Source organism: Saccoglossus kowalevskii, chromosome 21 (genome assembly GCF_978046115.1).
Source record: "Saccoglossus kowalevskii chromosome 21, keSacKowa6.1, whole genome shotgun sequence".
Classification (NCBI taxonomy): Eukaryota; Metazoa; Hemichordata; class Enteropneusta; family Harrimaniidae; genus Saccoglossus; species Saccoglossus kowalevskii.
This window is the reverse complement of record NC_140661.1, coordinates 26,245,050-26,259,629: the sequence shown is the minus strand read 5'-3', so window position 1 is coordinate 26,259,629 and position 14,580 is coordinate 26,245,050. Positions and strand designations below refer to the sequence as shown.

General features: G+C 36.9%; 1 protein-coding gene across 5 annotated transcripts in view; it reads left to right on the top strand.

Moving 5' to 3' along the window:
- LOC100370274 (eukaryotic translation initiation factor 4B-like) overlaps positions 1-14,580 on the top strand; it is a 31,964-nt gene that overhangs the window by 13,836 nt on the left and 3,548 nt on the right. The window contains exons 6-14 of one of the 5 annotated variants that reach the window (XM_085494885.1): positions 5,228-5,359; positions 5,573-5,680; positions 6,858-6,959; positions 10,104-10,205; positions 10,627-10,734; positions 10,848-11,123; positions 12,217-12,457; positions 13,106-13,233; positions 13,474-13,845. In XM_085494885.1, coding sequence (XP_085351011.1) covers positions 5,228-5,359; positions 5,573-5,680; positions 6,858-6,959; positions 10,104-10,205; positions 10,627-10,734; positions 10,848-11,123; positions 12,217-12,457; positions 13,106-13,233; positions 13,474-13,845 — 1,569 coding nt within the window. Of the gene's footprint in view, positions 1-5,227; positions 5,360-5,572; positions 5,681-6,857; positions 6,960-10,103; positions 10,206-10,626; positions 10,735-10,847; positions 11,133-12,216; positions 12,458-13,105; positions 13,234-13,473; positions 13,846-14,580 lie in introns of all 5 variants that reach the window. The other 4 variants (XM_085494884.1, XM_085494887.1, XM_085494886.1 and 1 more) reach the window with 4 other exon arrangements.

Genomic DNA, 14,580 nt, shown 5'->3' with positions numbered 1-14,580 from the left:
TCTTCAGAGTATCAGATCCAAAATGGACATGTTTAGATATCAGGTGGATTTGCTCACAGAAAATTTCACTAAGAAGAGCTTAAAAAAAAAAAATCATCTATTCAGCAAATTTTATTTTCAATAACTCCTCAGAAAGGCTATTTTCCTTAGAAAAGCTATTTGTCACTTTCCAACTATTTTTAAAAAGTGACCCCTTCTACTATTATATACCGTAAAAACCCTCAAATAAGAGCCACTTTGTAACACTTTCATTTCTGGGTGGTGCTTATTTGAGGTAACATGTTGACAACTTTGTAGCCAGTGGCTCTTAAACCAGGGTCATCAAACTTTTTCATTGTGAAATAGGGAAGGGGATAGGCAAACACACACACAACCAAAACAGACAAGTAATTATTAATGATGTATCATTGCAATTAATTTATTCTGTAAAAATACTGTTATGGGAATAACAAAAGTCAAATAAATACGACGATTCGACGTTTCATCGACAATGTGTAGCAATGCCTGAAGTCACGTGTCACTGACAATGCGTAGCGATGCCTGAAGTCTGATTTGGTAGCACTCTCAGTGTCTGACCCAACACTCGAATCACTTGTACTTCCGTTGTACAATTGTTTACCAAGTTTGGTACGGCAAACTTTTTTCTTGAAAACTGGGAATAACTTGCGTGGCTGTGGTGGTTGATTTGGTGACGATATAAAATAGTTTCGGATAGAATTGATCTGACACGCAGCGACAGGAGAAGACATACTTGCAAAGCAAGCATGGCACGAATGAAAAAAATGATGCCCAATCACTTGTATTTATGGCAAAAATAATAAATAAAAACACGTTTTTCTATAGATTTTTACAGCTTGGGTACTTGGGCATTGTTTTAATTGCGCTAGACGTCTGACAGTACAGCTTTGGTTTATATTTCCTGTTTCATAATCAAGCCAGCTTATAATGATATGTTAATGATATTCACGTACTTCACCACGCAAACAGGGTCAAACTATAGCCCCACCCCTATATAACCAAATACGAGACGATACCGAGAAAGTAACAATTACATGTATTAAAAATAATTTCCTGTGACCAATCGGAGAGACGAAATCATTCATGAAAGCCCAGGCCTGTTACAAGGCATTTTCTGATTGGTACAAGTTCAGATTATTTTCAATTCTCACAAATAGCTAATTTAAATATTTGGGTCAGGCGGGTCACGTAGACTTCACTTTGCTGTAAGACAAGTTGATCGCGCAAGTTTGTGGAACTAATCCATTCGACTTCGATTTTGATTATTTTCGGCACGAGAGTCCTCTCCAAACTAATGCCAGTTATTTTGTTACTTCCCTGAACATTTGGTCTCGAATCACCCCAAAACGAACGTCTCAAATGAAATGCAAAAAATAACCCAAAATCACGATCAGCAAGAGTGGGCTGCGTAATCATTACATTCTCACAGTCGGAGCTACGTCACAATCCCTCAAACGTTCCGGATTAACACCTCTGTTTTCCCCCACGCTAAGGAAAAAATCTTTTGTTTTCTGCTGACTTCCTGTTCCGGTCCGTCTGTGAGAATGCATTTTCGATACCTCCGATTTTCCGATAAAGGCGTTCTAAAATCGTGACGTTCTTTACTTGGTTATAAAGACAACATTGACAATGAATATCTCAACGTGTCCTTCGGTGTTTCGGCAAAAAACATACTAGTAGTTACTACTGAATAGTTTGTGAATTGGTCGATTGTGTGTCAGAAATATGGACAAGTTGACAGTCACATTCACGCTCTCAGTGCATTTCTTTCGTCTATCATTCTTCCGTTCTCAATTACACAGGACATCAGGCAAATTATGGGGATAATCTTTATTTGTCTCACACCTTCTGTGGGGCAATAAACAATGCAGGGTGGAAGTGAGGCACGACAAGCTCGGTGTCTGCCTGATTGTAAACAACCGGGCAGCTGGCGCTTATTTCAGGGTTCTTATTGACAAAACCACTCAACTCTTGGTGGCTCTTAATGGAGGGTCAAATGTAACAAATTTTCACTGAGTGGCTCTTAATTGAGGGTGGCGCTTATTTGCGGGTTTTTACGGTAGTTGGACATTTCAGCTGTGTTTGTCAAACCTTCAATCTGGTATGTTCAATTCGCGGCAGTAAAAATAATTATTTTTCGGAGTAAGCAAATTAATAAGATACAAATACAAACTTTATAGTTGTGAGTGAATGAAACATTTTTTCCGGCTGCAACGATCGCCTGTGATCACAGCTACTCGAGGTAATCGTTAACGCGAACACGATAAACGCATACTGAAAATAACAAGTTCTATGGTGATGTTGATGGCGAATTAATAGGATACAAATAATAATTAGCCCCGAAAATAAAATAGGTGGGCGAATTAATAGAAAATTTCAAACATTATTGACAAGGTGTTCCCCCTTCAAAATGCGTCCGGACAGTTTATTACGGCGAGTGGAACAAAAATAACAAGTCCACAATTAACATGGATATATAAATTATGCAAAAATAGAAAAGAGTGAACTTTGAGGTCATGCTGTGCGACTTTGAAAGCCGTTAGAGAGATGAGTGGACGCATTTGAATTAGTAGTATACCAAGGTATCCAGTGATGTAATTTTACCCACAAACGGACTTGAAGTTTTTAAGCTAATTTTTTTTAAACCACTTTTGTCCAAAAAAGCATATTTTTGACCCAAAATCAAAAACGCATTCTGGATATTTAAAATAAAGACAAGTTTTACAAAGTTTGTATAATAAGCTTTCAGAAAATATATAACATGTTGGATATATAATACCATCTTCATTGTCTAATTACTCAATTAAAAAGCAAGCCGAATAAACTGCATCTCTACCTTAAATGGTGACTTATACCTATAGGCAGCCATACAACCTTGTTTTTTTATTAAATCACGTTTTTATTTCAAGAAAAAACAGCTTTTTAAAAAATAATTTACAATTAACGGAAACCCCGGGAATGTGCACTTCGGCTAAGCCCCTCTGAGCCAAAACAATAACATTTGTAATTAGCTTAATCCCGCAAATAAACATCGCGTGAACGCTTCCGATCAAATGACCGGATACACTCACTCGTTGCTGATAGTTCATCGCATCGCTTTTCTCTACTATATATTACTGTTCATTTATTTTGTTTTGACCAAGTTTATTTTGAAAAATGGCACAGGGAAAAAATTGGAAAAATAGTGTTCCAATGACAGGCGAAACCTGCAAATTTCTGAATAGCAGAAACCGTATTTTTTACTATGAAACACAGTCCCTCTACGAAATAAAGTCGAACGAGTCGACAACAGACAAGTCGAGTGAAAACCAAAGTGATATCTGCTCCACCGCACTGGAGACTGAAGACACACCGTAACTACCTCGAATGCTGACACCACTATACTGTCACTGGAGGCTGACGACACAACATCAACATACAGGATGAGCATGATGTCGAAACGAAAAATATCGCCAGCGAAGTCTGCAGTATCTGGCAACGCTTGCGGTGAAGCGAATAACACGAGGCTCGTCGACCTGGATATATTAATTTTGAATCTGGCTGACCACTGTTAATGTTCTCGGTGTAAAAAGGGAAAAATAAATATCCATGAAGAATCTCGTTATGGCTGGAAATCTCACTTTAGTCTCCGGTGCACATGCGGCCTTTCAAACATAGCACATGCACGCGTATTGGCTAAGAATACGAGGTAGTCAAAAATAGACTAATCAGGTCCATTGTGTCATGTGGGACGGCAGACTGACTTTCAAATTTCAGTGACACATCGGTGGTTCGTAGACAAAGCAGTTACACGTACATTCTGAGCTCTTGGAAATGAAAACTGTTTTGTGCTGGTAATAATTTTATAACAATCGTACTGCAAGTCGACAAAACTAAACTAAACGAAACTCCGATTGTAACGAGTTATAGAGCAAAAACGACGACCTGTAATTCACGGCAGTACTGTTGGCAAGCTTGACTGACTTGCTTCCAAGCGGATTCAGTCAGCGAATAGTAGATCCCTTTTTTACTTCAATTACAATTTTTAATTGATATTCAACAACAAAAGTGTCATCGCCGATATTTAGTAAAAAATAAAAAGCGTAGCTTTACCGAGTACTCGCATCTCATTATGTAGTTCTGCTCTGATGACATTTTCGCCGTGGCTTATGAGAAAGTTGCGAGAAAGAGCGACAGTGTTCAAGTTTTGTACATGAACAATTGCCAAGTTTGTTGTGATATGGTATAACACTCGAAACTAAGCTTGTCAAGCAAATAAACTTAAATTGATAACGGGATTACACTGTTTATTCAAGGGCGGCCATACTTCGTTTTCACGTTGCTTTTTTCAAATTATCGATTTGTTCATAACTTTATCGGCCATGTACCGAACGGGTTGTTTTGATTTTTATAAAACCAACACAATAGCTATCTTAAAGATCAAAAAATAACTGAATACGATGCGCTGAACAGAAAATATCTGACTGTGCTACTTTTGGTTTTTGAGTCTTTTCAGCCATTTGAAACGTAACGTGTCTAAAACCACAAAAATCACGATTACGTGAACAGTTCTTGTCCGATTTCATTGATTTTTTCAGAGATTGAACTCAAGATCAATTGAAAACAAAATGTTAAATATTTTTCAAGTATCAGGAATATTTCATTACTAATTGACCTGTGAAAAGAGAGCACTCTAATTTATTGCAGAATTCTTCTCCACCACTTTGTAAAAACAATTATTTACATTATTGTTAAGAACATTGTAGTCTTCCTTTTCTCATAAAAATATGTTGGCTAACTGTTTGCGTTTTCTAGTAGCAGTAAAAATAGCAGAACAATCGATTTTGTTTATTTAGCAGTCACGTGACGTAATTAATGTTGACATTAGTGTTATCATAATTTTTGGATAGAGTGTTGAAAGGGCTACAATAACATGTAAAAATTGTTAGTCATTAATCATTATTATTATTTTTATCAAGCTTTTTCTGTTTTGCCCAACGAAAGTCTACTACATCCTTAATTGTTTCCATATTTGATCAAGATCTGAAGCCAATAGCATGTAATTCTTATCTATTTCCAAATTATAGAAAAATAGTTAAAAATCGATTATAGCGCTTAAAGTGTTAAAGCTTCAATCTAATACACCTATCCATTGACAAGACCATTTTTACCTCGCAATACGCGAGATCTTGTGGTGAACAGAAAATCACCTATTGCTATTTACTTTCAGAGGGAGGTGAAAGAGGTATGGGTAGAGATATGGGACCAGACCGAACTGAAGGTGATTGGAGAAGAGCTCCAGATGAAGTACCTCCTGGCCCCCCACCAGGTGATAATCGTTACCGTGATGATCGTGATCAAGGTAAGGACATGATAGCAAGATGAACTTATACATTAGATGTCACTGTATTGTATCCATGTTTTGACTCAGATAAGAGGTTCTTGGTAGCTCTCTTCTATGTGTCATAGTAGTTGTCAAAATTTGGTTGTCCATCTACATGTATATTGTTGTCGATGCTTCATATACGTCAAGCCGTGAAATGGTGAGCCATGCTCTGGTTCCATTCTCTTACAGGTTATAGTAGGAATAGTTACGATCGTCCTGACGACCGATATAGCCGATCCAATGACTATGATCGTTCTGGAGGAAGAAGTCGAGGCGGCGGCGAGTATAATGACTATGGTCAGTATTCACTAGCCATGCCATTTCAGCAAAAAGTACAGAGTAAACTTAACTGGATGGCAGCCTGGCTACTGTATTCATTAATTTAGATTCTGTGCTTGATTTATCGTCAGATTGTATGTTTTCAGTTTCTTTTATTCATAAAATTAGGGACACATACACATGACTGGTGGTGAATACGTGTATAAGATTCCACTTGAATGTTGTAGTCTGGGATTAAAGTCACCCTATAATTGCTGTAACTATTCATATTATTTGTACGGTACTATAATGAGAATAAGGCTTGCATTACCAAACTCCTACTATGACATTTCAGCCTTGTCCCCTGGTTACAGGTTATAGTAGGAATAGTTACGATCGTTCTGACGACCGATATAGCCGATCCAATGACTATGATCGTTATATTGTTACAGTTATTAGCTGACACAATAGCCATGCAATGCCATCACTGTCGTCTGTTTTTTTACTTCTTTGTACATGGACTAACATTCTTGGTTGAATCTCCGTTGCTTGTTTTATTCTGATATTGCTATCCCTTATACATTGGTGCCTTCTCTTGTGCTTTTCAATCTAATGTCCTATAACTTGTGGGTTTCTGCTGTGTCTGGTATCATGTTAATTATCGCTAACAGCTTATTGGCTTTTTAGAAGTGTTCATCATTACCGACTTAAGCATACACAAATTTGCCAAAAATCTAAATTCTTTACAGTATGATATATCCTGCAAAAGAAGCATACAAGCTTACAAAATGAGCTGTTAACAGTTGTAAAAGGAAAGATTGCGATCAGATTTCAGTATGCAAATAACTCTCTGTGATAATGCGTCTGGTCAGACAATCATGTATGCAAGATGTTACCATACAGAATTAACATTTTAGGTAACGATGGGGGGGGATTTGTTCTTTCAAATTACATTTCCTGTGTTACACTGGTGTAGTGCCGCAGATTGCAGGGCTGCACTGTAAATGAATTGGTGCAAGTTTGTGGTACTTAAAATCCTGCAAAAACACTTTGGCTCATTGTGTAAATAGATACTGTTCTTCAAATCAAACATCTACCTGCCAAGTTGCGGTGTGGTAAATATTTGGGGAACTATTTTTGTAATTATAAATCACATAGTGTCTATTGAGAATGATTTTCTGAAAAGTAAAACTCGTCTGGTTCCATTCTCTTCCAGGGTACAATAGGTATGATAGTGATAGAAATCGTGACGGTTACAGCCGAAATGATGATTATGATCGTTACAGCGGCCGGAGTAGAGGCGGTTATAATGATTACGGTTAGTGGCTGACACAATAGCCATGCATAACCAGTTCACTATAGTCTGTTTTTGGTCACATCTTTGTACTAACATTCATGCATGGTTCATTAATCCTCGTCAAAAAAGCCGGGACTTGGGATTTGAGTTCCATTTATCCATCTGCACCTGCATGTGTCCGTCATTTCATGCATGGATTTTGTTCAAAGTTGGTTCAAAGAATGTCATTAGGAGATACATATACACATGGATTTGTTTTTTATTTGATTGCCCTTTGACCAACTGGTGCCATCAATTATTTCTCAGCTTGTTCAATTTCATTAAAGTTTGGCATAGACATCATTCATAGTAAGTTACTGATGTACTATATTTTGTGTTTCTTGATTTGATTGAAAATGAATGACTGATGGCCATTTTGTTTTTTTTACTCGCCTTCTGCCCATTTCTAAGAGATATTTTTGGATTTCAATGCTATTTTACTGAGTGGTAGCCACTTTTATCAAACAATAAAATCACAACATTTAAACATGTCATCAACACTTTCTCAGGCGTGCTTAGGCTGATATATTTCAAACTTTGCATGAACATCACTTATGATGGGATAGTTTTGCACTTCAGTTTGTTTTGTGACTTTCTTGTGACCTTAGAAAATGTCATAAACTGTTTCTCCAACATGCCTGTACATGGTGTGTGTATTGTTTTCATTCAAACTAGGCATTGACATCACTCATGGTCAGTTCGTGATGCTCAGTTTGTTTTGTCATTTGATTCAAAATGGCTGACAGACGGCCTTGTTGGTGTAATTTCTTGTGCCCTTAACCATTTTTGGACATGCTTAGACCATTTTGATCGATATAGGTACAAAGACAATATAATTGTATACATTGGCACCTTGATTTGTTGTTTTTTTTGTTATCCCAAAAAATGTCAAACTGTTTTTGAGGCATGCCTGTGTCAGTTTCATTCAAACTTTGTATGAACACACACCGTGAGTCACTGATGCACATTTTGTGATTTGATTTAAAACTGGATGACTGGCAGCCATGTTGGTTTTATTTTCAGGTGTCTTGAACTATATCTCATAATGCTTTTAGCAGATTTTGGTATAAATGACACACATGCTGTGTTTTTTTTTTTGTGTTTTTTTTATGTGATACAAAATGTCCAACTGGTTTATGTGCGGATTATACAATTTTGTAGGATATAGAATGATTTCATTCTTAGGAGGTTTCACATTGACTGAACAAAACCTGGGTATTTTAACATGCTGAATAATATTTTATTGACACAACACTGACACAGAAAGGTACAGCAATATGGTTTTAAAAAAGAAAAAACTAAAACTAAGACATACAAAATTCAGTACGACTAGGAACTATAAAGCTACACAAATAAGAAATAAGGGTTAAGTATTTTAGCAGAAAATGGCATAATGGGAATTTGGACATAACAAGGAGGGTTGGGTTATTTTGATTAATTTCATTTTTTTTTTATATAAACTAGGCCTATTATGTTCGGTCTGGATGTTGCTGTCTTATACATAAATATTTTTCTATGTACTTTGCTAAAACGGTGTTATGAGATGTTATATATATCGAAACTCATTATTGTGGAGAATTTGTTGGTTTTCGTCAAAACAGTGAAACAGCTGCGTTGTCAAAAAGTAAATTTCTTTGCTGTTTGTATTTTTTAAATGACATTACGAAGTGTGTCTAGTCTTCAATTTTCATAGCAGTACACAAGTCACAAATTCTTTTGTCAGTTTTAGGTTTTGTATGTCTGCCCATTTTAGATTTTGAGACAGTGATTGCCAAGTCTGAATTTACTCAATTGTTCTCTCATTGTGATGTTCTTGACTGTATACTCTCCACTCATTTAGTTATAATTTAACTACATCTTCTATTGTTTATAATTTAACTACATCTTCTATTGTTTATAATTGACACAATCACTAAACACTTAGCAGGGATTATGTCATTGAAATGACTTGTATACCTTGTTTCTGTTACTTCCCAAATGTGGTGTTTTTATCTCCAGCAACAAAAAACAGAGAACTTGTGGGTTTCTGGTGTGTCTGATATCATGTTAATTATCGCCATCAGCTTATTTGCTCAATAGAATTTATGATGTCCGTCATCACTGATGTAAGCGTACCTGAATTTACACATAATCCATATTCTTTACAGGAAAGTATTTGCTTTATAAGTGCATGCACTTACTTAAATGAGCTGTCAAAACAGTTGGGTGTAGGTTTATAAAATGAAAAATGACAACCATATTTCTGTATGCAAATAACACTCAATGATGATGCATTTCGAAATTCCTCTTTTTCAATGACCAAATTATTTTTTTTTAGTGGATATATAGATTACATTTTTTATTTTAGTTTACTCGTTTGGCAATTGACAATAAATTATGTTTTTGGCCTACTCATGAGCAGAAATCTATCAATTATGGTTTTGTGTTCAACCCACTGAATGATATTAAAATCAAATGACATCATCTTTCACAAAATAAACACAGACATTTTAAGGTTGGATTTTCATACAACTGCTTAAAAGAAAGTTGAAATTTCCTAATACTATGTTGTTGTGATTTCTGTATTTATTTATTTTCATGGTTGTCACAGTGGGCCAGCAGTTTTCATATTTGTTTGCGCCATGCCAAAGGTGGCTGTCCAGGACAACAGGACAGCTGCTATCGCTTATCTGCTATCGCTCTCTATTTGCAAGTCTTCATATTAATTTTAAATCAAAGTGTGTATGTCATTATGTCCTTTAAAAGCAGACAAGCCTGTATGCAAGTTGTTAGTGTACAGATTAACACATCAGGTAACGATAGGGGAGAGGTGGTCTTAAAAACTACATTTCCCATGATACACTAGTGCAATCCCAGAGATTGCTGGGCTGAACTCTAAATGAATTTGTGCAATTTTTTTGTATTAAAATCTTGCAAAAAATCTTTTTGGTTCATTGTGTCTCTATAAATCCTAATAGAGCAAATACTTGTTCTTCTAATCTACCCTACCTGCTAAGTTGCGATGGGATAAATAGATATATGGAGAACTATTTCTGTAATTATAAATCAGATGACGCTGAAAAAACAAGTATCGATTGAGAATGTTTTTCTAAAAAGTAAAACTTGTCTGGTTCCGTTCTTTTCCAGGGTACAATAGGTATGATAGTGATAGAAATCGTGACGGTTACAGCCGAAATGATGATTATGATCGTTACAGCGGCCGGAGTAGAGGCGGTTATAATGATTACGGTTAGTGGCTGACACAATAGCCATGCATAACCAGTTCACTATAGTCTGTTTTTGGTCACATGACTTTCTTTATATGTTTACTAACACTCATGAAACTCTGCATTTCATATTGTTTAACTTTTAAGATGGTACTTTGAACATCCTGGCTTGTGTCTCAGCGGTTTGGGGTCTGTTTCACTTGGAGATTTATGCAGCACGAGAAGTAGTGCAACTAACTAATCAAAACCACACAAGGTTTTAGGTACCGGTATTGGCATCTATGTCGCCGCAAACAATACACGAAATTCTGGATGAAAACTGTCTTGCAATTAGTTGTACTTTTAGTATGAGTTCACAGCACATTTTTACCAGCTTGTCTGCCATGTGTGTGTTAGATGTCAATCATTTTTTTCAAGTCGATTTTGTTGTCTATTGTTCACAGGAAATGATAGAGGGTACAGTCGAGATGACCGATATGGAGGTGACCGCGGTGGTTTTCGAGATCGAGGCAGATATGATGATGGCGGCCGTGGTTATAATGACAGAGGAGGTATGTCAAACATGAATTAATTTACACTTCGTCACCAATGTTTGAAGATTATATATTAAATACCACTTTTTCGCTAACAAATTTTAAACTGAATTATATTTCCTTGTTTCTAGGTGGATTCGATGACAGGAGAGATGGGAGAAGAACGTTCGGGACTGGTTTCCGTGGGGATCGCAATGAATCTGACGATGACTGGAGAAGAGGCGGTGATAGTGAACGGCGTGATGATTATGGTGATAGACGAGATGATCGTGGTGGCTATGATAGGAATAGATATGACAGACGAGATGGCTACGACAGACGAGATGGCTACGACAGGCGAGATGGCCAAAGTTCGTACAATCGACGAGAGACTCGTGACGAGCGATATGGAGACGAACCACCAAGAGGTGATGCAGGCATGTTGATTGGCATGAATAAATGTCTATTTCTTTTTCTCAAATAAGTTTACATTGGTGATCATTATGCTGTAGCTTCTCAGATATGCCAACTTTCCATCAAATATGCCAGCTTCTTATCAAATATGCCAGCTTCTCATCAAATATGCCAGCTTCTCATCAAATATGCCAGCTTCCAATCAAATATGCCAGCTTATCAAATATGTCAGCTTCTTATCAAATATGCCAGCTTCTTATCAAATATGCCAGCTTCTTATCAAATATGCCAGCTTCTCATCAAATATGCCAGCTTCTTATCAAATATGCCAGCTTCTTATCAAATATGCCAGCTTCTCATCAAATATGCCAGCTTCTTATCAAATATGCCAGCTTCTCATCAAATATGCCAGCTTCTTATCAAATATGCCAGCTTCTTATCAAATATGCCAGCTTCTTATCAAATATGCCAGCTTCTTATCAAATATGCCAGCTTCTTATCAAATATGCCAGCTTCTCATCAAATATGCCAGCTTCTCATCAAATATGCCAGCTTCTCATCAAATATGCCAGCTTCTTATCAAATATGCCAGCTTCTCATCAAATATGTCAGCTTCTTATCAAATATGCCAGCTTCTCATCAAATATGCCAGCTTCTTATCAAATATGCCAGCTTCTCATCAAATATGCCAGCTTCTTATCAAATATGCCAGCTTCTCATCAAATATGTCAGCTTCTTATCAAATATGCCAGCTTCTTATCAAATATGCCAGCTTCTCATCAAATATGTCAGCTTCTTATCAAATATGCCAGCTTCTCATCAAATATGCCAGCTTCTCATCAAATATGCCAGCTTCTCATCAAATATGCCAGCTTCTCATCAAGAAAAAAAAATATTCTTTTTCCATGTGGTCTAAACCTCCTTCCATTGTTTACAATTAATTTTAATTAACTTTTGTGCTGCATGAATGCATGCTGCCCTTGTAAAAATTCCTTTCTTTTTCTCCTGATAATTTGTTAAATACCTTGTTGCATTAATTCTCAGATGTTTGAGGTACTATTACAAATTGGTAATTAAGTTTTCTTCTTCATTTTTTCTCCATTCAAGATGCACCTAAAGAAAGAAGAAGACTACAACTTCAGCCACGATCACAGCCAGTGAACAAAGCAGTCGTGGCATCGCCTGCTCCATCTGCTGCAGCCGGGTCTTCCATTTTCGGCGGAGCCAAACCTGTTGATACAGCCGCAAAGGAGAGAGAGATTGAGGAAAGACTTGTGAAAGAAAAATTACAGGAAGAAGATAAAATACTGCTAGAAAAAGAAAAACAAGATAACACTAAAAAAGAAAGGTGAATTGATTGCAACTTTTTAAAATAAAAACTATTCAACACTTTTACCACAGGGAGAATATCATCCAAACTCCTGTACTAATTCAGAGGCTCACTGACATTAATGGTGTTTCCAAATTTTTCCCAAAAGCGGAATGAATTTCTTATTTATCATCTGCCTTCTTCAGTGATGTTGTGTATAAATATGAATCCCCAATCGCCCAAAACAACGAGTACTATATTTACAGTGTATTTTCAGGGACGTATACTGTAAACCACTAATATTTAGCAAGAGACAAATCTTGAAAGAGTGAAAATTTGTCATAAACTTTAAAAAAATTCTGACTTCATAAACCTCATAAAATCGCAATAATTCCAAGCGGTGAAAATTAAGTTGTTTACAGTAAGATTAATACTATGGGCTGGATGCATACTTTGCTGCCCTCTGTTACTATACAACTTCTAGTGATTAAAGTTTAGTCTATCCAATTATTATTGTTAAAGGGCGGTGATCGTCATGCAGCATGTGTATTTTTACATATGTGTACATCGCTATGAGTCCTGTTTCGAAAAGACATGGTACAACGACCATCACCCTTTAAAGGAGTAAACTATTATATTGTTTGTATTGCGCACATTATTAATGTTGTTCAAACCTAACTTCTCCAGCCGACAAGACAGTTGGCGAGATATTCGACAGAGAAGAGACAGTGATAGATCAGACGAAGGTAGGGGCTCAACGAGTTCGAGGACAAGACACAGTAGTTCTGGATCCGGAAGAGGTGGACCGAAGCCAGGTAACTATAACTAAGAATATCTGCTTCTGGTAGTGCTTTTTGGATGGCAGTCATTGACTTAAGTACAATTGAAGTTTGTGTAAATAAAGCAACTCATTTGCGCATGTATTGTTGCACATGTCATAAGACCCATATATAATGTACACTGCTGTAGTGACCACATCCAATTAAATCATGATTCAAGTCAGGAATTACTGAATCCTGCATTTCATGCAAATTATTATGCTTTTTGTCTTAAAGTTATGCGCACAAGAAAAGATAGTGAACGCTCAGTTGAAAATGATAATGTCTTTAAAGAGGATAAGGAGCCTGAATCCCCAAAACAGACAGAAGACCTAAAGAAAGTTGTCCCAGCTCCACCTCCAAAAGATAACCCTTGGCAAAAACCACGTAGCAGGGAACATAGGTCATCAACATCAGATACGGAGAGTCGTCCACGTGATTCTCCTAATTCCACGCCGCCAAGGGACTCTCCTTCGTCAGCATCAAAAAAAGAATTAGTGGATGCACCAGCCCCAGTGGAGAATATATGGGCAAAGCGTGCTGCCGAAAGAACAGACACAAGTCCAACATCACAACCAGCATCCAGTACACAAGGTGGTCGGAGACAAGGTAAACATACTCCATGTGCCGACAAGTTACCAAGTGACATGCAACATTTGATAAATGAAAATGAGTTATATTTCAAAATTATTATTCTATTTAAAGTACTTCTATCAACATTAGTCTGAAACGCACACTAGAATTTTGAGTTATCTACGTAAGCTTCTTGTTTAGGTCCGCTGTCGACTTTGTCGACCGGAGCTTATCATATGAGTGATTGTCTGTCGTCGTCCGTGTCAATGTTTTACTTTTTCGACTTCTTCTTGAAAACTACAAGCCTGAATGCTTTGATACTTGGTGTATATGTACCTTGGGTAGACCTCTCTCAGATTTGTTCATTTCATGATCATATCTTCAATTCTCTAATTTTGGTGAATATTTTTGTCATTTTTGGTAAAAGGTGATATTTTCGACTTCTCGTTAAAAACTGCAAGTCCAATTACTTTGATATTACATATAGGTACTAAAGACACACCACTTTCAGATTTGATCATTTCATGATGGTATACTCAATTCTCTATTTTTAGTCCCCGTTCGAACGAAGTCCGAAAACGGGGACTTATAATTCGGTCTCTGTGCGTCCATGCGTCCGTCCGGAGTCATATCTCAGAATCCCTTGGACCGATTCCGTTCATGTTTTGCATGTGCCTAGTACTTCATGTGGGACATATGCACATGCAGTGGTTTAGCGATTCGATTCAAAATGGCCGACTGGCAGCCGTTTTGTTTTTTGAAAATGGTGTA